This window comes from Cephus cinctus, unplaced genomic scaffold (assembly GCF_000341935.2).
Source record: "Cephus cinctus unplaced genomic scaffold, Ccin1 Ccin1_scaffold1146, whole genome shotgun sequence".
Lineage (NCBI taxonomy): Eukaryota > Metazoa > Arthropoda > Insecta > Hymenoptera > Cephidae > Cephus > Cephus cinctus.
In genome coordinates, this window is record NW_014333641.1 from 126,124 (window position 1) to 150,483 (window position 24,360).

General features: G+C 38.6%; 3 protein-coding genes across 20 annotated transcripts in view; all 3 read left to right on the forward strand.

The window, feature by feature from the left end:
* Positions 1-5,160, forward strand: part of LOC107272233 (membrane-anchored lipid-binding protein LAM4) — a 26,771-nt gene extending 21,611 nt beyond the window's left edge. For 5 of the 8 annotated variants that reach the window (XM_025089577.1, XM_025089579.1, XM_025089580.1 and 2 more), the window contains 4 exons: positions 1,363-1,501; positions 1,903-2,441; positions 2,535-2,808; positions 2,906-5,160. In XM_025089577.1, coding sequence (XP_024945345.1) covers positions 1,363-1,501; positions 1,903-2,441; positions 2,535-2,808; positions 2,906-3,019 — 1,066 coding nt within the window. In that variant the 3' untranslated portion in view covers positions 3,020-5,160. The remainder of the gene's footprint in view (positions 1-1,362; positions 1,502-1,902; positions 2,442-2,534; positions 2,809-2,905) is intronic. The other 3 variants (XM_025089578.1, XM_015749172.2, XM_015749173.2) reach the window with 3 other exon arrangements.
* Positions 5,161-6,642: 1,482 nt separating this feature from the next.
* LOC107272231 (hemocyte protein-glutamine gamma-glutamyltransferase) lies at positions 6,643-11,496 on the forward strand. Of its 2 annotated transcripts, none has more exons than XM_015749164.2 (8): positions 6,643-6,970; positions 8,760-9,234; positions 9,316-9,542; positions 9,617-10,218; positions 10,304-10,401; positions 10,460-10,750; positions 10,824-10,984; positions 11,060-11,496. In XM_015749164.2, the coding sequence occupies exons 2-8, from the start codon at positions 8,760-8,762 to the stop codon at positions 11,345-11,347; spliced, it is 2,142 nt and encodes a 713-aa protein (XP_015604650.1). In that variant the 5' UTR covers positions 6,643-6,970; the 3' UTR covers positions 11,348-11,496. The 2 variants fall into 2 exon arrangements, with proteins under 2 accessions (XP_015604650.1, XP_024945342.1); XM_025089574.1 differs by lacking the exon at positions 6,643-6,970 and adding an exon at positions 7,039-7,156.
* A 454-nt stretch (positions 11,497-11,950) lies between these two features.
* LOC107272248 (JNK-interacting protein 3) lies at positions 11,951-23,802 on the forward strand. 10 transcript variants are annotated; one of them, XM_015749225.2, is made up of 19 exons: positions 11,953-12,259; positions 13,057-13,376; positions 13,501-13,675; positions 14,162-14,572; positions 14,686-14,883; positions 15,011-15,046; positions 15,634-15,651; positions 16,010-16,067; positions 16,162-16,218; positions 16,291-16,626; positions 16,703-16,882; positions 18,575-18,776; positions 18,846-19,768; positions 19,845-20,064; positions 20,127-20,412; positions 20,491-20,688; positions 20,960-21,049; positions 21,417-21,477; positions 22,236-22,366. In XM_015749225.2, exons 2-19 carry the CDS (start codon positions 13,083-13,085, stop codon positions 22,237-22,239), a joined length of 3,747 nt encoding a protein of 1,248 aa, XP_015604711.1. In that variant the 5' UTR covers positions 11,953-12,259; positions 13,057-13,082; the 3' UTR covers positions 22,240-22,366. The 10 variants fall into 10 exon arrangements, with proteins under 10 accessions (XP_015604706.1, XP_015604711.1, XP_015604708.1 ...); XM_015749220.2 differs by lacking the exon at positions 21,417-21,477 and having other exon boundaries at positions 11,951-12,305; positions 22,236-23,802; XM_015749217.2 differs by lacking the exon at positions 21,417-21,477 and having other exon boundaries at positions 11,954-12,259; positions 22,236-23,802.
* Positions 23,803-24,360: the final 558 nt, after the last annotated feature.

Consider the following 24,360-nt stretch of genomic DNA (forward strand, 5'->3'; position numbering starts at 1 on the left):
CCATCTCAATACGCCCTGATCTCGTACACTAATCGTATTGAACTTGGTGGGAATCGCTTCAGAACCTTCAATTCCTATAGTGAATGTATCAATAACTTTTCCTCATATATAACGGTTTATAAGATATTTCTTTCCAAACACAGGTATAAGGAGTTGACTCGAGTAAAGAGTCTCGGCGCGCTGCGCCCTGTACAGCCGGTTGCCTGTACTTGGCGCGAGACTCGACCGAGTCTCTTGATTCTTCGAGTCGAGATAACGTGAATCTGTTGTAAAAAAATTAGTCCGTCGCGCATCTGGTTATTCTGGATACTTATGGATTCTCGGAAACTTATGCTATATCCGCTACCGATAATTCTAACGGGGAGTATCAAATCGTTATCGTTGCTTTAAGATAACGAGTGATAGATAGTATTCACTACAGGTGTTACTACCTCTCTGGCTTTCCAGTTTGAAAGTGTACACGAGCACATTCGTTATGTTATATATGGCTCGTCGAAACGTTCGATTAGTGCACGATGTCATTGGCATATAAGAACATTGTCAGGTCAGTGAAGAAAAGTATGACTTTTCGAAAAGAAAATTTGAGATTTCACATTTTCTGCGTGAAGCATCCACATTCTTATTATTAGTATGAAATCTGTTGACGCATTAAATGGAATGTCTGACAGCCAAAGAAGGGAGATCGTTGGGAGAACAAATATTTCTGAGACATTACTTTTTTTTTTTTCAAAAATCAGATTTTTCATTCATCACCATCTTGGCCTCTATTAATATGCTCTGTCCCCCCAAAAAACAGAATACCCATAAAGTTAAATAAAAAATTGACAATGATAACTTATCAAATTTTCACGAAGATCCCGATGAACTTGCCAATATTTTTTTTCACTCATTTGAATGGTTTTCATTTACGCAATAAGTAGCAATCAAGATAAGACCGCCGGCTGTCATTTGCCGTGCAGTGAAAATTGTCGTCGATAAGGACTTCGAGAAAAATGCGAATCGCTCCGATCAGTTATCGATCGTGCCAACCAGCGGTAAAGTTGCGTAGTCAATTGAAGTCTCCAGTGCGTCCAACGCTTTGAACGGATCGAGGGTATTGAACTTGAACACGTGGGTGGTACGATCCTTGAAGTAAGAAGGTGAAAGTGTCCCTTATGGTATAGTTAATTTCTTTTTTCATGATGTCAAAGAAAAAAATGTTCCAACACATCCCATAATTTTCCAATACAAACTCATGGAAGCAAATGTATAAAGTATTGCGCGTTCGCTATTTTTGTTTTACGATCTCATACGTTCAATCTCCTCGCTCGGATCGCCACAAGATATACCGAATGATGCTTTACATTATTCTTTCTGTTACAGTCATCTTGCCAAACCATTAAGCAGGAGTACACCATCGATGACGGGTGGGACGACGCAGACTCCGGCGACGGTCAGCAGATCATCGCCAACGTCAACAAGTAGCGCCAGACAAAAGAAATTTCACAGACACTTTGCCCAGGTAATTTAACTGACTGATCCAACTTACCGATCTTCGTATATCCAATCTATAGCTATATCCGTAGCCTTGATATAGATTATATTTAATTTCGATAAAATCACGATCAATTATCATTCTGGATACTTGTTGTTGTACTATAATAGCTCTCGTGACAGTCACGTGTCTTGTAGTTGAGACGTCTTGTGACGTTAGGAATATATTGAGTGTGCAGTTGAAGTCTCTTAACACGTTACGGACGGGTTCAGGGGATATCTTGTATTTACTATTTATCTACAAATATGGACACCGGGTATAGTTGGCAATAAAGCGTCCGATGATGGTCGCTGTAACACGCGATGATCCTCCATTCAAAATCCTTCTCCGTAACACAGTGCCAAGGACAGTCTCGACCTAATCTATAGTCTTCCAAATTTTGCGACCAGGTCGCCGCCGACGAACGCGTCCTCAACTACTACAGCTGCGCCTTGGTCGGCGATATCCTGCTTCAGGGTCATCTCTACATCACGCCAAACTACTTTGCCTTCTACAGCAACGTATTTGGTTACGTAACGAAGCTCCTGATACCCACAGTTTCCGTGCAGAAGATCAGCAAGGAGAAGACAGCGAGGATCATACCCAACGCAGTGGCCGTCACCACTGACGACGAGAGGCACGTTTTCTGCTCCCTCCTGTCCAGGGACTCGACGTTCAAACTGATGAAGCAGGTCTGGGACGCGGCTATAGAAGCAAGACCGGTCGCTGACATCCTTCCGTTACCCGTCGAGGGAAAGCTCTTGGCGCCGGTTACGTTGCTGGTCGACGACTCTGAGGTCAATCCCGAGGAAGACGATTCGAGTATGTCAGAAAGCGGTACCGATCTTACCTCAAGGCCACCGACCGTTTGTACGGATACCGATGGTCACTCTGCTAGCATTCCAAGGCCCATTTTGCCAGTCACTAGGTCAGTCTCTAATCTGTTTGATAATTATTTTGAAATTCGTGTTGAAGTAGTTTAATCTTATGAAGATTGCTTTTCTTCTTTTTTTTTTTTGAGGTGCAGAATCGACCAAGCCAATTTAGCCAAATCTGTTTCATCCACGAGGTCCAACTCGTTGAGTACTACTTTTTGGGGTGGACTTAGGTCCAGCACTGTTATAGCCATTTTGGTTGCTATTCTTGCTGCTCTCTACGTCTCAGCAGCCCTCATGATGGTTCGCATTGACAGATTACACACGGCGTATCTGAATCATCCTCTTGCCTCACCTGAGCGTTTCACGCAGGATCAATTGCTGCAGTATCTTAACTCAAACCTGGATCAGATCGTCAGGGTAATTACCTTGATCCGTGATACTTGAGTTATCTCTTTATCAGAGATTAGACATTTGTAATAGCAAGTCTGACCATGTGCGACGTCTATTGTTACAGGTAAGACAGAGTCTACAGACGTTATCGCAGCAATTCGTCACGATGACCTCAGACAGCGAAACGGGCCCAGTGGTTTCCGGTGGGACAGTGGAACCGGAAGATGCTTCGAGTTAGCCCCCAAGAACTCCAAATAATCTAATTCTACCAAATAGAACGAGCCCCTCCTCGCCTTCCTAGCGTATGAAGCGCCTGCCACGTAAAACAAAAGGATATTAAAAAAAAAAAAGAAATTGCCGCCGTCGTCGTATTCATCGAACGTGCACCGTCGCTGCCGTTGAAAACAGAAGCGACACTGTCACGTAGCTCGTGATCGATGAGGACTACGCTTCGAGTTCTTCGATTAGGCATCATTAAAAATTACCACCTAGACTTCCGTGTCGAAGTTGGGCAGCCCGCTAACGGGTAGTAAGCAGAATTTCAACAGGATAAGCAAAATCCAGTAAACGATATAAACAAATAAGAAAGGCTCATCCTCAAGTGGTGAAAAAAAAAAAATTGTCCTGAGTATTAGATCGTGTTCATGGATTAGATTTTATTAGACGCTTTCGACAGATATTACGATATAGGACAATTTTGAACGCCGACTACCCGACTGCTGGTGGGGATTTCCTCCCCTCTTTTTTTCTTTTCCTTTGTTCCGTTTTTTGAACTAGTCATGAGTACCTCCCGCCCTCGAGGTACCAGAAATATTAATGATGAAATAAATAATTATAAATGTGTATATACTATATGATATACATGTAAGCAATACACATTTTGCGACTACCTGTTCAATATTTATGTATTTGCTGCTAGTCGGGCATTACTACTGCTACAGGAGTACTATCAATTTATGATGTTATTCTTACGTAATGTATAATAGTTTCCGGGAATGATAGCACGTGGTCGCCTAGCGACTCGCTACTTGGTTCGTCGTTCGTTGTAAATTTTTTGTGATTACAAAGTATTCGTTTTAATGTTATTAGTCGGCTAATTGTTTCCATACGATTTTCAGACCTCGCACTTTCCTCTTGTCACGATTGGCGACGAACGATGGACCAGGTCGCACCTGCATCCTAACGCACGGAACGAGAGGTATTTGAATTAAAAAACAAAAGAGAAACCAAGGGTGAAATCGAAATCAAATAGGAAAACGAGAGGAAGGCGGTTGACTGTGATAATAAGATTGAGAATTTAGCTCGAGCGAGAGTGGATGGCCTCTTGACCTTTGAACAAAAAATTACACGAGATTTGGATACAGAACAAGAGAGATAAGAAGAAAGGGTAAAATGGATTTGATTAAGTAGAAGGAGGTCACGGCTTGCCGTAGCTCGACAGGGGATCTAAGAAAAGTGCTGTTATATTAATTAGCTATAACGATATAATTGTATTTAGATTTATAGTGAAGTTACCTTATATGTTGTTACGATTAGTTATCAAAAGTACAATATACCGCTTAGCGGTTATTATCGGTTTATTAATTTTACGATTATCTTACATAAGTTATCTTAGTCGTTATCGATAAATACGTATACCGCATACATACGTTTACCGCTAGTTTTCAACTTGAAACTTCTCGTTTTGTTTTTGTGAATCATTTAACGTGATTTTGTTGAAAAACGGGTGGACAAGTTTTTTAAATTTTAATAACGTCTCGAGTAAGAAGCTTTCCCCAAAATGTTTTATTAATATTGTATATATTCTTGTGCTCTTTTTTTTTTATTTTTTTTTTTTTATAATTTCTTATGCGATTCTTATACACTTTCCATGTACCCTCGTTTTTACCTTCTTCGCCGAATTTTTACTGAATGCGTTCATCACGCGATTTCCATAGCGTTTCTCGGCGTCAACGAGAATATTCACGTCCGAGTTTTCTGAGCCATTCGAAAAATGTTACGTGCCATAATAAGCGGTATACCAAAAAATATGTGGATTCATGGAAAGAACACCTTTGCGCTACGTAAAGTGACGATATCACTGACGCCATAGGACAGCCAGAAGTCATTGACGAATGATCGCTTTTTTGCTCGGGCATCAATAAAATTCCAATGTTTTAGTGTAATTTTAAGGGTTCGCACGATGCACAGCAGAAAATATAAATTGCACCTACTCCACGGTGTCCATAGGTCCCAATGGAAGCAGGAAACGTCACTTTGTGTGCGTCTATCAACGATTAAGTGAAACTAAGGAGATAAAAAAAATGGCGCGACATAGAAATACTTTTGGGCACGAAATATTTGTTTCCTTATTTAAAAAAAAAAAAAAAAAAAAAAAAAGTCGTAGGACAAAAAAGTCCCAATGGAAGCAGGAAACGTCACTTTGTGTGCGTCTATCAACGATTAAGTGAAACTAAGGAGATAAAAAAAATGGCGCGACATAGAAATACTTTTGGGCACGAAATATTTGTTTCCTTATTAAAAAAAAAAAAAAAAAAAAAAAGAAGTCGTAGGACAAAAAATAATTATTACACGCGCAGCGTCCCAGTGTGTTGCTCGGGAGATGTGGTTTATTAGATAAAAAAAAGAAAGGAGGAATAATTCTAAAGGGAATACGAAGAATTGGAAATAGTAAGAGAAAAGGTAAAAAATGAAATTCCATTGTCAGAGAGTTCTCATAAAGTAATATCTAAAGGGACAATACACTAGAGCGAACGAACATGATATATGGGAATAAAGAAGAATAAATATCAATCTTTCTTTTTATCTTTAGACTGCCCTCGTGCCTAGATACGTATATGCAACTGTTTCACAACGGTTAAAAATCCGCGATGCAGATGCCCGGATGCGAACAGTGGTTAGCTGAATTATCCGTATAGCGGAAGTACCAATACATGTATACTTTATTATTTATCTATGACGAGTTGCCTGATAACCATACGTTCCTCTATAGACTTTTTAGAAGGGTGCTCAATACACGGTTCATATAAATTTTCGTAGATTCGTTGCTCCTGTAAAATTTAACCTTACTTATTACGGAGATGAACCTTAAGGACATCACCGTACACCAAAAGGACGGGACTACATTATAATTTGGACGTAAAAGAAAAGAAAAAGAAAAAAGAAACTTTAACGGCCGGTCTTGCTAGACGAAAAATAAATAATTAATGTACAATGTTAATTGAGTGTGTGACACGGACATTGATTGATTATCGATTAACGATCAATTGTTAATTGTAAAATCGTGATAAAGAGGAGACGGAAGTATTGAAAGAATTGCGAACGAATGAAAATGATTCGCGAAGACGAAATTGTGAAAAGTAAAGTACACAGGCAGACCAATGAATAATTTATTATGCAATTGTGTAGCCGGATACACAGGACACAATAAAATTGTAAAAAATCACCGACCGTCATTCACTGGTTATATTGTTATTAATCCACCTTCCAATGTCCTTTCGCTAATTGTACTTTTTACTAGAGAAAAATTCTTTAATACCGTATTATATGTAAACAGCGAATCGCATTAAAATTTATATTTTCATTCGCAGCTGCACGTGCTCGTTCGGGCTACATATTCGAAATGATTAGTCACGATAGCAGGAATCTGGGCTTACAATATCTCATGTAATTAATTTGAACAGCGGACTCTGTGGTTTATTTCCTGTTGGCGGTTTCTAATTAGGACAATTTAAAACGTAAACCGATAAGATAACTTTTCAAATGCTCTGGCTCTATACCATGAGGAAACTTATAACTGGTACTGGTTGTTTAATCAAAACTTTATGCATTAGTTTGACTATTGGTTGTATGTTTTTATAAATATTTTAATTTTTTTTTTTACTATTGTAAATCATACGACATTCATCCATGCTTTTCCTTGTGGATGGATTTAAGTGTCTTCCACTGAGATCTATGGTGAGTAGTGGGGATTCTGTGGCTTACTAGAAGGAAGCTGTTACTTATATAAAAGGCCAGCCTCACTATAGACTTCAGTACGATATTTGTCGTTGGTAAATCATTAATTCTTCACGCAAAAGTCATTTAATTTATTGCCATTAAAGATATATTGTCGATCAGTGAGATTCTTTGAAATAACATAACTGACAGTCACCTGCTTTTGGTTCCGCGATACATTATCGGATTCAAGGTCAGTCACGTTTTCATGGAGGGACATTGCTTGCGCAACGTTTTTAAATGTAAAATTATCAACAAGTTTGACTCCTGGGTTTTATACTAATTTAACTTATAGTCATAACCCCGTAACTGCACGCTTTAATATTGAACCAGACCTTATGAAAATACCGTGTTCATCGTCATCAAGATATTTATTTGTGTAAGATAAAAATGTTAAAAATTTGAAAAATATGGAAATTTGAAATGGCGTTTCAGGCTTTAAATTTGTTACTAATCAAAAATTCATGCATTATCTTAATAATTGTCTTTTATCGATATTCATTGATGACTGATAGTCAAAAATAATATTGAAGTTTCGAATTATTGAAAATTTCTTAATTTTTTATACTGACGTTTGAAATATTTATTTTCATAATCAACGTGTGATAACTCGGTTTAGAGTTATCAGTTTTGTAATTATAACATTGAAGACGTTACTTGAGAGTATTTAACGATATTAAATAATCTTGTTGTCATAATTACTTTTTGCTCTAATTTGTAAATCAGTCAGGTTTCTTGTCGCGTCGATGACTCAGATTTTCAATGCAATCGATGCTCGCGATTACTCGACGTCAAATCGATTCCATTCAGGGTCTGAATTGGCTCTTAGCAGTCGTTTCACTCGCAGAGAATTTGTCATGGATTTTACGCAATGCGTATCCGATGAATCAAACGCGGATCTCGATGCTGTACGCACTTTCGTAATTCTTAATGTTTCTTCATACCGAAAGACACTTAAAATTATACAATACCGTATCCAGCTTTGAGTATTCAGTAACAAGTTTTTATAGGTACCTTGTATAATCAAGTGTTGATCCTATTGTACAATAAAAAAAAAACCTGGCGTGAGAAGGTATTATGTATATAGTAGAAGTCATAGCGTTAGACAACTTTTTCTATGGACGAAATTATAGACGAAGACAAAGTAAGAGGAAGTTTTGTAGGCCTTCGGCGAAACTGGATGTTAATAATTTTTTCAACTAAATTTCTAAGTGGTTTACCAAAAGTTATGCCTGCTTCTCATTAAATTTAATTAACGTCTAATAAATATACCAGGGAACTTGAGTTTTTTAAATGTTATATTCCAAGAATTTAAATCCTTTGATAAACAGTCGGCATTTACGTATCTTTAGGTTGTATTTCAAGATGGATGAAAATGTTGCAGTCATTCAAGAAAAGACGTTCTTGACCTCGAGCATTCAATATACATATGTAAACGATTGCACTGTGCATACATTTGTACATCCGTATATTTTTATCATTATAATTCATGAGTAATTAATATCAAATATTCATTTCAAAAATAACATCCAGCAAGGCCATTCGATCCATAAGTCAACAAATTGTGGGTATGTTTTGAAATTTGTTAACAGTACTGCAAAAGTAGTTAGCGATAGGAATACTGAATTTGTTATTTAAGAAAATATAATTTTAACATCAAAATCGAATTCAGTGATGTCGTAAATGTAAATAATCACTTTGATTCATTTTTGTTAACAATTGGTCAACAGAGCATTACAATTTTAGCTCAAATCCTCGGTGGCCACAGTTAGTACTAGGTTAACAAATTTTGAAATATGGATCTCAACTTGGAATACCGGAGATGTTAAAACGCTCGGAAATACATTCTGAGTTTATGTTTCTTTGTTATCGTTTGATTCCTTTACAAATAACCGATCGAGCATCCCATAGTCGATTGGGTGTTAGTTATGGGTTAATTTTTGGTTTACTTACGAATTTTTTGTTCTAACAAATCTTCACAGATGGCAGCAGCCGAGCCGCTAATTGTTGAGTCGGTACATATGTACGAGAAGGAAAATGCTACACCTCATCATACCTGCACGTTCGAAATGGTGCATTTGGATCCGCCAATTCCGGTGTTGAGAAGAGGTCAAGCATTCGCGATGGCCCTTAGATTTAATCGTGAATACGTAGACGAGACGGATATTGTTAGACTCCGTTTTAGTTTTGGACCAAATCCAAACGTCCTGAAGGGAACCAGTGGTGTCAATAAGGTGACGAATCAAGATAGTTATTTGACTGATCTTGAAGCCTGGGGTGTTCGTATGACTGGAATTAATAAGAATGACCTGTCGATCGAGGTCAGAAGTCCTGTGGATGCTCCAATTGGAGTATGGCAATTAAAAGTTGAGACTACCACCTTGGGAAACAAAGGGCCGCCAAATACTTTCAATTACGAGAAAGATATTTACCTGCTTTTCAATCCTTGGGTCAAAGGTATAATAAAAATTACTGAAACATTTTTTAAACATAATTTTGATAAATCTTTTATTTTATTTTTTATTTTATTTTTTAAAGAGGACCTCGTATACATGGAGGACGAACAATATCTGGATGAATACGTGTTAAACGACGTCGGTAAGATCTGGGTTGGACCTTGGGGTAGTGCACGTGGCAGAGAATGGGTCTTTGGACAATTTGACGCGTGCGTACTTCCGGCCTGTCAACTTCTTCTTGAAAGATCAGGAATTAAAGCTGCATCCAGAGGCGATCCTATTAAGATGGCGCGAGCCATTTCCAGAATTGTAAGTATTTAACAGCATATATGTCTGGCCAAGCATCTGACGCCATATTTTATTGAAATTGTTCAATTAACTAGGTCAATTCTAACGACGACAAAGGTGTACTTACTGGTCGTTGGGACGGCAACTATGAGGACGGTACAGCGCCTTCCGAGTGGACCGGAAGTGTTCCTATTTTAGAACAGTTCTTAAAAACTGAAAACGAGGTCCAATATGGACAATGCTGGGTGTTCGCAGGTGTCGTCACCACTGTCTGCCGAGCACTTGGACTTCCGTCCAGGGTCATTTCTAATCTAGTATCGGCTCACGATGCAAACGCATCACTTTCTATCGATCGTTATTACAATATGGATAACGAGGAACTTGATTACGATCCTGAGAATTTTATGGGAGAGGACTCAATATGGAATTATCACGTATGGAATGATGTGTGGATGGCAAGACCGGACTTACCCAAAGGATACGGTGGCTGGCAAGCTATAGATGCGACACCCCAAGAAACCTCCGACGGGTTTTACCAATGTGGGCCAACTTCGGTCGAGGCCATTAAAGAAGGTGCCGTTGGTTACAATTATGACGTTCCCTTTATGCTCGCTTCCGTAAATGCAGATTTTATGAGGTGGAAGGAAGATCCCGAGAGCGAGTTCGGTTATAGCAAGATCGACTGTAATAAATACCAGTAAGTCCAAAAAAAGTAATTAATTACAATAATTGCTCATAAAAATGTAGCTGTCCAAAATTGTTGAATTCTTTTTTTTTCGTAGCATTGGTCGCATGATACTTACTAAAGCTCCTTGGATTTTTGATCCTAATGGGGACAAGGATAGAGAAGACATTACATTATTGTACAAAGCCAAAGAAGGTATATGATTTTTGTTTAATTACGCTTTTACATTGTTAATAACTTTTTTTTTAATTAGGAACGAAGGCGGAACGTTTGACCTTATACAGGGCGGTTCGTGGTACCGAGCGAGCCAAGAGATTTTATGCTTTGCCATCTCCAGCCAAAGAGGATGTTGAATTTGATCTTGTTGACATAGACAGGGTCAATATTGGCCAGCCTTTTGCTGTCGTTGTTAATATTAAGAATAAATCAAGCGAACCAAGAACGATACAGGCTATACTGTCTGCTGGCAGTGTCTATTATACTGGAGTCAAAGCTAATCTGGTGAAACGGGCTACGGGTGACTTTGTAGTAAAACCTAACTCCAGTAAGTTAACAGTCAATTATCAATTGACTTTTGTTCATCGAGTACAGGATTATCTGACGTTACTTTGTGATAGGTGAACAGCTTAAACTTCGCATCACTGTTGATGACTATCTGGAGAAGCTTGTTGAGTACTGCAACATGAAGTTGTATTGTATTGCTACAGTTAAGGAAACGAGACAAACTTGGGCTGACGAAGATGATTTTCAAGTACTAAAACCCAATATCAATATCAAGGTATAGATAATAAAATTATTATAAATCAAGTAATTCTTTAAGACATTAATATTATTTTATATACTTTTTGCGTAGATCCAAGGCGAACCTGTAGTTGGGAAAGAAAGCACAATTAGTCTGAGTTTCAAAAATCCTCTTAAGAAAATATTAACCGAGTGTCGATTTAATTATGCCGGACCTGGATTATCGAAGAACAAGATTATCAATTTCAGGGATGTTGCTCCAGAGGAAGTTGTTTATGTGGAACATCAGCTGGTACCTCAAAAATCTGGACAGCAGAAAATCATTGCGACATTCACATCAAAACAGTTGGTTGACATTACCGGCTCAGCTGCCGTTGATGTTCTGGACGAAGATGAGTAAATTGTGAGACAAAAATAGAAAGCTTTTTATACAAATTTAAAGTATAATCGCCGTAACTGTTGAACAAACATTGTATTTTTCTCAATTTTTATACGTAATACTAACTATTGTATGATGTACTTAAATAAAGAGATCAAAGTGAACTTCAATGAATGACTCATTGATTATTATCTTAAAATTACACGCTGTAATGAACGATAAGATATACAATAGATTTTATCTTTATTTGCAATAAGTTCTTAGCGAATCATGAATACGATAAGTATGTACATACAAACATAATTCTACAATGGGAATTTTCTAACAATATCAAAGAGAAACCAAGTTAGCAATACTATTCCAAGAATCCTGAATAGTCCAATTCATCAATATCTATGAACGGTTATCTACAAGAGGAAATATTGATTGATTCAAATAAGTTTGTAGGGCCCGATTGCATTGAAAGCAAATCCCGTAATAGCAATTCATTGCAATGTTGTATAATACAACACGCTAACCAACTATAAGCCACTAAACCAATTGGACAGATCATAAGCTATGAGTATTAAGCAGAAAGGAGACTGAAATTTCTTGTAAAAACGTATATATACAGCTACGAGCTCCGATAATCTCACTAAGGAACACACGCATCCGTGCACTAGAATAATGAGAGGCGGTGTGGAGGAGTGGCGAAAAATGGCGATGACCTGTCTACAAGACGATCGCCAACAGTAGCAGCGAAAAAGCTGACAAATGTCGTGCGATCGATCGGATAGCTCGCATTGAAAATGTGTTCTCGCGCGCGGGTCGCCCTGATACGATACTCGTAATAAAAGGAGCATTTTGCGTGTCAGTGTAAAGGAATATACAAGAGCGCAAGAATAAAAGAGAAGAGTGCTTGCGAAACGTCACAACAGGACTACTCTCATCTAGGCAAGGCGCACGTTCAAACCTCTGACAATCTTTCTATGCGTTCATTTGCGTTTCCGATATAGATTTTTGTCAAACGTCACATACTTTTGGAGTCTGATCATTTTGTTGTTACTAATGAAAACACGTATTTGTCTTTATTCTTAGATTGAGATATAGGTCGTGGTTAGGTTATGTGCCTGACACTTGCCTCTATGCTAAGAATAGGTTGCACAGATTTTGGAGTTTGATATTGTATGAATGGCATTTGGAGCCATTGTGCTCCAATTCTTATTCCCTATTTGGGAGTCGTTTTTTTTGTTATTTTTTATTGGGTTCAACTTAACTGCGTTTTTGGAAAATGATAGTCGGACAATTTTATAGGCAGATGTCTCCATATTTGGATTGTCAAAGAATTGGATTTAGACTGTCTTACAGCTGTATATAGTAGTGCTATACTGTTGTGTAAGAATAATGAATGTGCTTTGTGTAGTGGATATTTAAAGTAAACAAAGGAATTGTTTTCACTGAATGAATTGGTAATCAGCTGAGATTCTAAATGTATATATCAGCTTTGATTGAAAAAGAAAGAAAGTGGACTATATATATGAATAATAAATAAGCTGTCTACAGAAATATTATTTATATATATTGCGATACAAAAAATCAATACAACTAAAGTATTATGTAATTTTCCTTGATCGTTCAGAGATTGATATTGATAGATATAGATAAAAGTGGATTTATAATAATAATAATTTTACTAAAAGATAATGGAAAGTTACATTAACAAATTTATGAATCTTGTGTTATTATTTTAGGTCCCATAGGGATTAACTACTTCACAATGGATCAAGAAACGGTATATGGTACACACGAGGATAGTCATGTTGTTATGTCTGAGAAAGTGCAATCCCTGGCTGGCAGTATTTATCAAGAATTTGAACGTATGATTGCACGATATGATGAAGATGTCGTTAAGGAACTGATGCCGTTGCTAGTCAATGTTTTGGAGTGTTTGGATATTGCTTATACTGAAAATCAGGAGCATGAAGTCGAGTTGGAGTTATTGAGAGAAGATAATGAACAGTTAATGACACAATATGAAAGGGAGAAACAACTTAGGAAAACATCGGACCAGGTACATCTTGACGAAGAACTAAGCATCTGATACAATATAATCGTTTAGAGGGTTATTGAAAGGATTATATACTAATAAGTAGTACAAAATTAACAAATATGTGTCAATTGTTTTGTTCACATAGAAATTGTTGGAGTTGGAGGATGTGGCAGAAGACGAGAGAAAAGAGCTATTATCGAAAATTGATAGTCTGGAATCGATTGTTCGAATGTTGGAGCTCAAGACAAAAAACTCACACGATCACGGTACAAATGCCAAAGACATCTCCAGTCCATCCTCTCACACAGTCTTCCCTTACAGTAGAGTAGACCGTTTTCTGTTTTCAATTTACATAGCTCATAGCACTTATTTTTTTAAATATAGTTTGGGTTTCAGGGTTTCCAGGTGAAATTTGCATCGGATATGTAGCTTAGATATTGCATGCTTCTGTTTTTTTCATCAGTTTTGCTTTTGTGATTGTTCACTGATACATACTTCAATTCTATAATGAATGACATTGTTTTTCATTTTCCATGAATGTACTACAATGTCAAACAACCACATTTTATATTTTTAGAGTAAATATATATTCACATATGAGAAAGATGCCTCACATTTTTGCATTTATGTTATTCACTAATCTTGTATTGTCTGTATGCCTAACAAAAATATTTTCATTTTTATTTGTCCCTTATATATATTCTACAGTGCTCTTTGTCGATGCATTTTGTTCGGTTTGCCATCCTTAATAAAATTTAGAGCTTAGCGATCAAACACCTTTTTAATATATCTTTCTCTCCTTTTAGTAATCCGCCTCGAAGAAAAAGAGTCAGAACTGAAACGCGAGTATTCCCGACTACACGACCGATATACAGAATTATTCAAAACGCATGTAGACTATATGGAACGCACGAAAATGCTAGTCGGCAGCACAGAAAGATTAGAAAACACAACAGGTGGTCGAGGACCGTCTCGTTTACCATCTCTTGGCCTAGCACACATGTCGCGAAGTTCAGGTCCACTTAGCTACGGTTTTCAGAGTTTAGAAACCAGTATGAATGCGGAAGATCCTCAAGAGGATGGGCCTCTGACAAATGTTGCCAATTTGAGAACCGAAATGCTGGATACCAGCAGTGAAGCTGCCGTTGAAACCTCTGATAAGAGCCAGTTGACTGACCAACCAATGCAAGAAAACAAGACAACCGCCATCTCGAGACGTGAGCCATTAAACATAATTTTTATAATTAATAACAAATATATTTAATAGAGACGTATTTTGGTAAATTCATTTTTCAAACTGGAACTAAATATCATTGATTGTGACGTATAGATGAAAGTCCAGAGACAGAAATGCCACCTCCACTGATAACACCAACAACACCGAACGCCGTTGAAAAATTCGCTACGACGCCAAGTGGACGAAGCAGAACCGAGAAGGAACAAAGAAGTGGAAACACATTATATCAGGAACTCAGCTTTCAGGATGCCGACGCATTGGGAGAGATGGACGAGGGTGCCGACATTACTGGTAATTTTGTCCAAAGATGCAAAATTATTTTTTAATAGCCATTTTGATCTCACAATTTAATCATAACGAAGTTGCGCTTTTACTGTTGATCCTACAACTAAACCCGCGTGACCGTTTTCAATTGCAGGAAGTTGGGTTCACCCTGGAGAGTACGCTTCTTCCGGTATGTTCGAAAAATCCTTTAACAAACATTCGAAATATCAAATGTTTTGTTTGCTAATCGTACAAGAAACGTTCGTTCAACTTTAAGAATATTTAAACAGTTTAAAAAAAATACCTTTCCCTTTTACTGTACGCGATCGTGCGATTTTCTTTTCTTTAAGCCTACGCCCTTGCATGTAAATTACATTTGGCAGAAAGATAATATGCTTTACTTTTTGTATACTGTATGTAGTCTCGGAAAAAATTCTTAGTACTAAACAAAAAAAAAAGAACAGTATAAAACATTTTTCTATCAGTCTGTTTCTCCGTTGAGACTTTTCAATTAAGAAATAAATATGTTTTCAAAGGATCATCTATAATTTTCATTAAAGATTCTCTTTATTAGACGACAAGTATCATTATAGATCCAATGAAACTCAACTTCCCATGTTTAATACACATACATTTTATCTTTTCTAATTTTTAACAATAACAAAAAGTGGTAACTAACTTGTATTTATTTTTGCATTGTTTGCCCTTTTGCTGAAACATCCGTTTACGTGAAATCTTCGTTGAACGATGCATGCAACGAATAACCCATCCGTGCAGTGAATGACAACTTTTTCGGTAAGAGCTTTAATATATCTGTCCTCGATACTCACTTTCTTCGTAACTTTCTTTTCTTGACTTTAATCCATTTTTAATGAAACAAATAAAACACCAGGTAGTTAAGCTAATACATTTTGTTAATAATGAATTAGTCGTATACAGCATTCGCTTTAATTGAATTGACTTTGTATTATCTTTTGATACAATTCTTTATTTTCGCCTCGCTTATACGCTGTAACTTGCTGTAAATGCAACATCGCGAGGTTAATAAATTTCCAATGCGACGCAATTTCATTTAATTGTTTCAAAGGTCGATTGAAATTATTCCATGCACATCTAGACCATTGCTCTTATCAACTATCTATTTTCTTTATAGGTATGGGTAAAGAGGTGGAGAATCTCATTATGGAAAATAATGAGCTCCTAGCTACTAAGTAAGTGACAATTCATTTTCATGATTAATCAATAACTTTTCTTGGGGACGAATAAGATGTTAGTGGATCGATCAATAAAATACTTTTCTTCTAGAAACGCGTTGAACATCGTTAAGGACGATCTTATCGTAAAAGTGGATGAACTCACTGGGTAAGATACAATATCCATTACTGAAATTACAGAACCTAAGCATATTAAACATACTTAATCACAATTCACCAGAGAGCAAGAAATACTTCGAGAGGAAGTACGTGGTCTTCAGCAAGCGAGAGAACGTTTCCGACAGAAGGTGACTGCTCTGGAAGAAGAGTTGAAGAAGGTCAAGGAAGAGGCTGAGGCGGCAGCAAAGGCTACAAAGAGTGACGACGAAGAGGACGTACCACTGGCTCAGAGAAAGAGGTTTACCAGGGTGGAAATGGCGAGGGTGCTCATGGAGAGGAATCAGTACAAAGAGAGATTAATGGAACTCCAGGAGGCTGTGAGATGGACCGAAATGATTCGAGCTTCTAAAACGGATCCAGCCAGTATATCCGGCGGCAAACAATCCGTCTGGAAGTTGTAAGCACCTATCATTGATCCTGAGACGTTGTCCCATCTCCCTCTATCATCTTATCAATTTTCTCTTCTCTTTCAGTTTTAGTAATCTCTTCACAGGCCCAGCAGATCGAGGGGGACTAGTACGTGGACCTCATACTTTACCGCAAATACGATATAGCGCCCCTACCAATCAAGTTGCACCAGCGCCCCCTTTGGACACAATGCGGAGACGAACGCTGAAGAGTCGTCATGACTTTCTTGACCAAGGGGACACCATGTGAGAAATCAATCAACTTATCAATGCACCCAGATAGCGTTGCGTTCATAATTCGTATTGTAGGACTTGCTTGTCCCGTTACAATTTACCTGTTTACGTAGTTTTTTTTATTTATTTATTGATGCACCTTACACGTCTATTGTTATTATCTAGCGAGGTTCGTTGTTTAACTATGGTTACCCTTCTTCGCCAAAAACTTTTTAATCTTACGGTTTAACAATAATGGCTACTTTACGCCAAGTACCTGATGTACGGTGTCGTGGAATTTCGTTATCTTCGTGTGGGATGCAGATGTAATAGTTTTTTAATTCATAAACAGACCGCGATTGTTGTTACTTGTTCGTGATGCCTGGAGACTTATCGATTGTAAATTAATACTTAATCACTTCCTCGGTAGGTGCTCCTTCGTTCAGCATCAGCCGGAGGAAGTAGCGATCGCAGAACAGGCTATCGATACGCTCTCGATGACGCCAAGAAAATCGTGAAAACAAAGATAATAAGAGAGAAAAAGAATTAGAAATTTATGCGTGCATTCACTCTCACTGTTTCTGCCTTCTTTGTTGTTTCAATTTTCAACCGTCTTTGCAGATTAGAGCCATCTTTGGTTAGTTGGGATCCATAACATTACTCGCATCTCACGATTAAAATCATGATCCCATTCGACAGATGTGAGTTCTTTCTGAATAATTAGTGATCTAACTGATTTATATATATGCGTATATATCTTATGTATATGCATATATATATAAGATATTCTCTCAATGTTTTCATCGTTATTATATCGCTAACCCATGGTTGCTCGATCCCTCGTGTCTTTGTAATAATCGCAGTTAAAGCTGCCAAAGATGCACTCGCGCTTGATCTCTCACAGTTTCTGGTATCTGTATCCAAAGTCTCGACATGATATTTCACAGGCAGTACTCTTGTTATTATTTCTCTCTCTTTTTCTCTCTCTCTCTCTCTCTCTCTATTTTCTTTCTCTTCTTTCCCCTGTATCTTATCTGCAACTTGAACCTAACACACTTGTGTTTACTGACGTAAACTTTTTTAATGGGTCGTCGCATTAATGTTGCACCGAGAATCACATTGCTGCTGGCCACAGCAACGTAAATGAAATTAAACAAGTGTGCTGGCACTTAAAAGTTTTTTAACATCATGATACGTACTGGCGGTATTTCGCTACCGCATGCAATTGCGTTTCACTTAAAAAAGAAATTCTGAAACACTCAAGATTTTATAGCACGCGAAGCGCCCACTGATAATTTCTATAATTGCGCTTGGAAGAGTCATTATTTTTGTAAAACGAGCGACGCGCGGAGATCTTTCAAAATCCCTGTTGTGTAAATAAGAATTTGTATATTCCTTCTAGAGATTCTTATACGACTTTATTAATCAGTTAATAAAAAATATTTTAATTAAGTTACGTTGAGCTTTTATTTCATTATTGCGCTTAGCTCTTAGTTCTGTACGGTCTCTTTGCTTGTTATCTCTTCGTAACAGTGTTATAATGATTTCTCAAGAGACTTCCGGCTTCTCTGGTTTTTCATGGGACGCTTGTAAGGCAAAGTTCAGGTAATCTGGGTATGCTTGATTTTGGAAACGCACGTGGACATATCCATCACGTCGAGAGCTACAATGATCTTCTGGTGACCTGATCCGTCCGTACAATTTGGGATCCAACTGTGTTCGCAGGTCCTCTGAGAAACTAGTTGCCAGACGCGCCAATGAGAGAAGAGAACAATATAGACAGGTGAGAGCACACGTGAGAAAGGAAGATGGACGTTTGCAAGCTTATGGCTGGAGTCTACCAGGAAAGCCAAGTGCTCCAGCTAGACAACCCGTGCCAGTTCCTGTATACTGTAGGCCACTTCAGGAAACTGAACCTGGCATGAAGGTGAGTGAAAGGATTTCCGGTTGCTGAAGCTTAGAGGATGTTGGTAAAACTTATTTATCTTCTGAGCAGATATGGTGCGGCGCTGGTGTGAATCTCAGCGGTGGAAAGACCCGGGACGGCGGCAGTATGGTCGGTGGTAGTGTATTTTATGCTGCTGAAGCTCAAGAGAGCAGTAACGCGAAAACGGATACTGAGGATGCTGTGGAGCATCTCGATAAAGAACTCCAGGAGAGTGAGCAGCGTCGTCTAGAGGCTGAGCGTTTAGAGATGCAACTGAGTTCTTTGGTCTGGATCTGCACATCGACGCAGAAAATGTCAAAAGTTACAGTTATAGATGCTAACAATCCTGCTGACATTCTCGAAGCCTTTAATGTATGTCAGAGTCATCTACTGTGCATCGCTAGTGTTCCTGGTGCCAAAGAATGCGATTACCTTCAGATCGCGAATGATAATACCTCTATTGGTGGCACGACCAATGAAACTAATGAAGCTGAGAGCGACAAGAATTATGAGGAAACTGTACCTGTAGAAGGTGTCGCTGTTGACAGTGACACTGTTGACGTTACCAAGAATGCCGAATCTCGTCCTACCGTAGAGACTAAATCAGAGGATAAGAACCCAGAACAACTATCACCAGGAGATCGTACGAGTGACAGTACTGAGAAGACTCAGGATACTGATCCCAACTTAACAAACACTGGTCCACAGAGTCTGGAGAGTGTTGACAGTGAAACTGCCAATCTTGGCAAGGTGCAATTTGTTACAAGCACTCCGGAGCCTTCAACGTTACGTGGTAACGGTGAAAAAGGCAGTACTGTTGACAGTGGTATAATGGTCGATGAAGATTGCACGCCCATCGAGAAGATGTCGTCCATACAACCCACCATGTGGTTAGGAGCCCAGAATGGTGCTGTGTTCGTACATTCAGCTGTGGCAAAATGGTCCGTTTGTCTTCATTCTGTAAGATTAAAAGACGCTGCCCTGGCTATTGTGTAAGTATTAATCGAGCTAATTAACGAATATTCTGTAAATTTTGATAATTTTCTATTATTTGTGTCATCTCTACAGACACGTACAAGGTAGAGTCTTGATCGCCCTGGCAGATGGTACCATTGCGATTTTTCAACGAGGATCGGATGGCCAATGGGATTTATCTCAACATCACATCATAACTTTGGGGAGTCCTCAACATTCGATTAGGTGTATGACTGCAGTAACAGGAAAGACTGTATGGTGTGGATACAGAAACAAGATTCATGTGATAGACCCAATAACGATGACACTGGAGGTAGGGTTTTGAAGTTTTAATTAATAGTATTAGCAGAATTAATACTTTCTGTCGGATTGTAGCGAACGGTAGATGCGCATCCGCGCCGAGAATCCCAGGTCAGGCAATTAGCTTGGCTCGGAGAAGGCGTCTGGGTCAGTATCAGGCTAGACTCCACCTTGAGACTGTATCACGCCCATACCTATCAGCATCTTCAGGACGTGGATATTGAGCCTTACGTCAGCAAGATGCTTGGTACAGGAAAGCTTGGGTTTTCCTTTGTCAGAATTACAGCCTTACTCATCTCATCCAATAGACTGTGGATTGGTACCGGAAATGGTGTCATCATTTCAGTACCTTTATCCGAAAGTAAATTTAATGATTTTTTACTAATTCTAGATTTTAATATGTTACTGTCCCACTAAGGATATTTATTTTCTGCTATAGACGCCGGTGGCTCTATGGCCGTGTCCAGAGTGCAAACCGGAAATAGTAAGTGCGACGCACCGGGAGTCGGAGTTCGAGTGTTTGCTTCTGAACGTGGTGTCACTCCAGGCAGCTTTGTTCCTTACTGTAGCATGGCTCATGCACAACTGAGCTTCCACGGTCACAGAGACGCCGTGAAGATGTTTGTCGCTGTACCAGGTCAGTCCACTATATATATATATATACTCTAATAAAGTGTTCAAGTTCATTCAGTACATACCACAAATAAATTGAATCATCCGATCACCACGTAATCTCCGACTTCAAAATCCGCAAAAATATTTTACATTCAAGCATATATTCATCAGATTTTGCATACAGCAACACAATATTGAATACAAAATTATAATTCATCAGTATATTTATAGATTGCCCCCTGGCCTGCTTATATACCCATGTACAAGAATATTTCCACCTTTCCCGGTTTCAGGTCAAGGAGGTCAAAGCGCAGTTTCAGATGGTTCTCAACCAGCAATGCTGGTCCTATCAGGAGGCGAGGGTTACATTGATTTCCGAATTGGTAACTATCAAATAAAATCATAATATCCTTGCACATTCGTAATTTAGCTAGTTATCTAGTTCAGTAGAGTACAGTAGTCCTGTAGTGGCCAATTCGTTTAGATGGCCATGCTGATAAAGGGTCGCGTGATAAGGTTGATTATGGGATTAAATTATTGAAAGATCTTTCAGAAGTCTTATAGCATACATTATACCGGTGACCGCTTCGTCAAGACAGATAATCCCTACATCGTGAGAAGCTAATAATTGCACTAGGTATAGAGATGACCCCCCTTACACCCCACCCAAACCCTTTGGGCTTTTGTGCTCCATCTGTTTCGAATTAGCTGGTATCAATCTTGGGGGTGATTGGCGATTGATAATTTCAGTGGAGGAGGCGGAGGACGAGAGCGACGTGGCGACCCACCTGATTGTGTGGCAGATGGTCAGGTACGCCCCCGGAGAGTAGTAGGAAGAGCTCGATTCATTCTCATTCAGCCCTTTAAACTAAATTGCTAATACTGACTAACCCCTAGGTCAAAATCATATACCATCATATCCTATTGACATTATGCATAAGTACTAACTGATTCCGGTGTATTGATACAGTAGATAATCATTGATGAACCTTTTTATTAAGTTGCTGAGGGTCGCACGTATTAACCAATTAGTTAAAGTAGATAGAATATCTAACCGGTGTAAGAATGATGGTCCTTCATAGAAAATTCTTGATATACTCCATTAATGAATACTGACTGTTTACGCACCTGAATAAAAATTATTGATGCTGTACAGCACATTGTCAGAGTGACAACCAACGAGACTGTTCAATTGTATCCGCTTTGTATAAATGCCTTGATCTTTGAAATATTGTTTTACTGTAATAAGATAATAATCACAATTTCATATTTGTCTGTGCAAAAGATCATGGCAGAGAATAATAATATTCAAAATTATCATCGTGGTCGCACCAGCACATGATCTTCCTACGTTTTCTTTGCTCTCTGGGGGGTGAAAAGCTTCCAGCTGGTATTCTGCATACGCGTTGTAAAAAATTAAAAGGGCTGTCCAACACTGCACCCTTTCCTGCTAAAACATCCACGACTATCTGGATCTACATTGATTATCTACACTTGACTATCTTGATCTGGTAGTGCCTATAGACACTGTAGAAATTACAACCAGAACTCATTGCTCGTCTATTACAGGTGACGGAGACGAGGCCGAGGATGGAATGGATCGTTCGAACGCTGCAGCTGCGGTAGCCGCTGCTGCAGCTGTGGCAGCTGCGTCAGGAACCGAAGAACATGGCGAACAGTCTCATCTTATAGTTTGGCAAGTGCAGTGCCCATTGCCAGCACCCAGCTCTACCTAGTTTCGTCCACGCGAAGATGCAGATCTTAGTTCAATCTCGATGCAGAAGCCTCGAGTATTACTCAGCATCGCAAGGAGTGTCAGTGACCTTCGACCTGGATGAGCTCAGCCGGCCAGTGTCCTGAGAAGCAAATCTACGCGTACTAACCTAGAGACTATTTCAGTGTAAAATTATAATATGCAATGATCGCAGCTGCCGGAGATCTTTTCACGTCGCAAGATCACTTCAAGCGTTTTCATGGAAGGCGACAAACTTAAATTGATCCTCTAACTGGTTTCATGGTTAATTTAGTGGTGCTAATCGAGTGGTTTCTTGTCGCCCTTGCAATCAAGTAACCTCGACCTTGACCACGAGAATTCGGTGAGGACATCTTACTGCTGCAGTTGGGTCACCAGGAACAACGTTCACCGATACGCATCCATGAAAATTTATTGTCGACTGCTTGCTTAACGCGCATGACTTTCGCTTGATTATACAATCGTATAGAGGCGCGGTATAAAATATTATAGCGAAGCATTATAATCGTTTGGCGTACCTTTTGTTGTGCTAGTGATCATAATGGGTAGATCATAATGGCTAGACATTTAATTGATTGGCGTTGAGCGCTGAGGCGCTTTAACCTAATACATATTTCAATTTGTGGCGAGCATCTGTTTTTAACGAGAACACAATCAAGAAGCAATTGCAGGACGACGCAATTTTCTGGCTAAATTTGATTTTATTTGATCGAGTTCAGACTACAATTGTCACTAAAATATTATCAGGATTCACGTTTAACGATGGATATTGGATTATCAGGATTGCATTTGAGGGCTGTATTAATTTCGAATGGTCATTGGAGGTCCTTAGATTATTGTTATTACTGCTATTATTATTAATATTATTATTGTAATACGCTCACGTTCATGGCTCACCCTACGTCGGTCGTAATCCTGGTCGCAGATTTGCGCAATCCTAATGGGTATCATCGACCTGCGCCTAGCAATCCCTTCTGTTATAGCTAATTAAAATCTGGGTAATCGCATAGGCTCGATATTTAATGATTATTGAAGCCGCTGATATTTGTAAATAGCGTGACATTGTCAATCAGCGACTATAATATAAGATAATTTTGATTTAAAGATTTTGGGATGCGTACGCAAGCGACAATTAAAAATTCATTTTTCCCAATTATCTTTCCCTTTATCTTCTCTTTTACCAAAGATAAGGATTCATTATATATTGTTTATATAACTCGTAGCTGAATGGCTCCCGCAAATTCTACGTAGGTACTTGTATTTTTGACTCGCAACGGTCGCAGATCACATTCATGATCCAACGTCGAGATCGAGCATAGAATAATTGTACCTAGCTTGGGTGGAGCTGTAGTGGCATTAATAAAGACAATTATGGAGATAAAATTGTACGAGATAACCTTTTTCCCAATATTTGGTCCGTTCGTGCAAGCGTTATGACGTGCTTCGGAGAACTGTACGTGTGTTCGGAAATGAGCCAGGAGCATGTTTTGTCTCGATCAAAAGCATGCAATTAACAGAGAAGCAATAATGCACCCTTCGCTCTCGGCTCATTTTCGAACACACCTAAAGTGCTCCGGAGAACATAAAAACGCTTGCACGAATAGACCTAATTAGTACTTTTTGCGTGACAAATTAGAAAAAAAAACAATAGAGTACCGGTGGCAAGAACATGACAATTTTATTATTCAGAGATAACAGAGCTGTATTCAATTGACACGATGAGTTCTGTTTATACGTTCATATAAAAGTCGATTACCATTTATCAGCTGTAATAAGTTTTTTACGGCTATTGCAGATATATCATTAGAAGAGCAAGGATGATAATAATATTTTGCAATATATACCTAGATCTGTTCCAGCAATACGCGCCGTATATGAAAAGTAAAAAGCGTGAAGCTATTGAGTATAATTATTGTTTAGAAAATTAATTATTACTAGCGA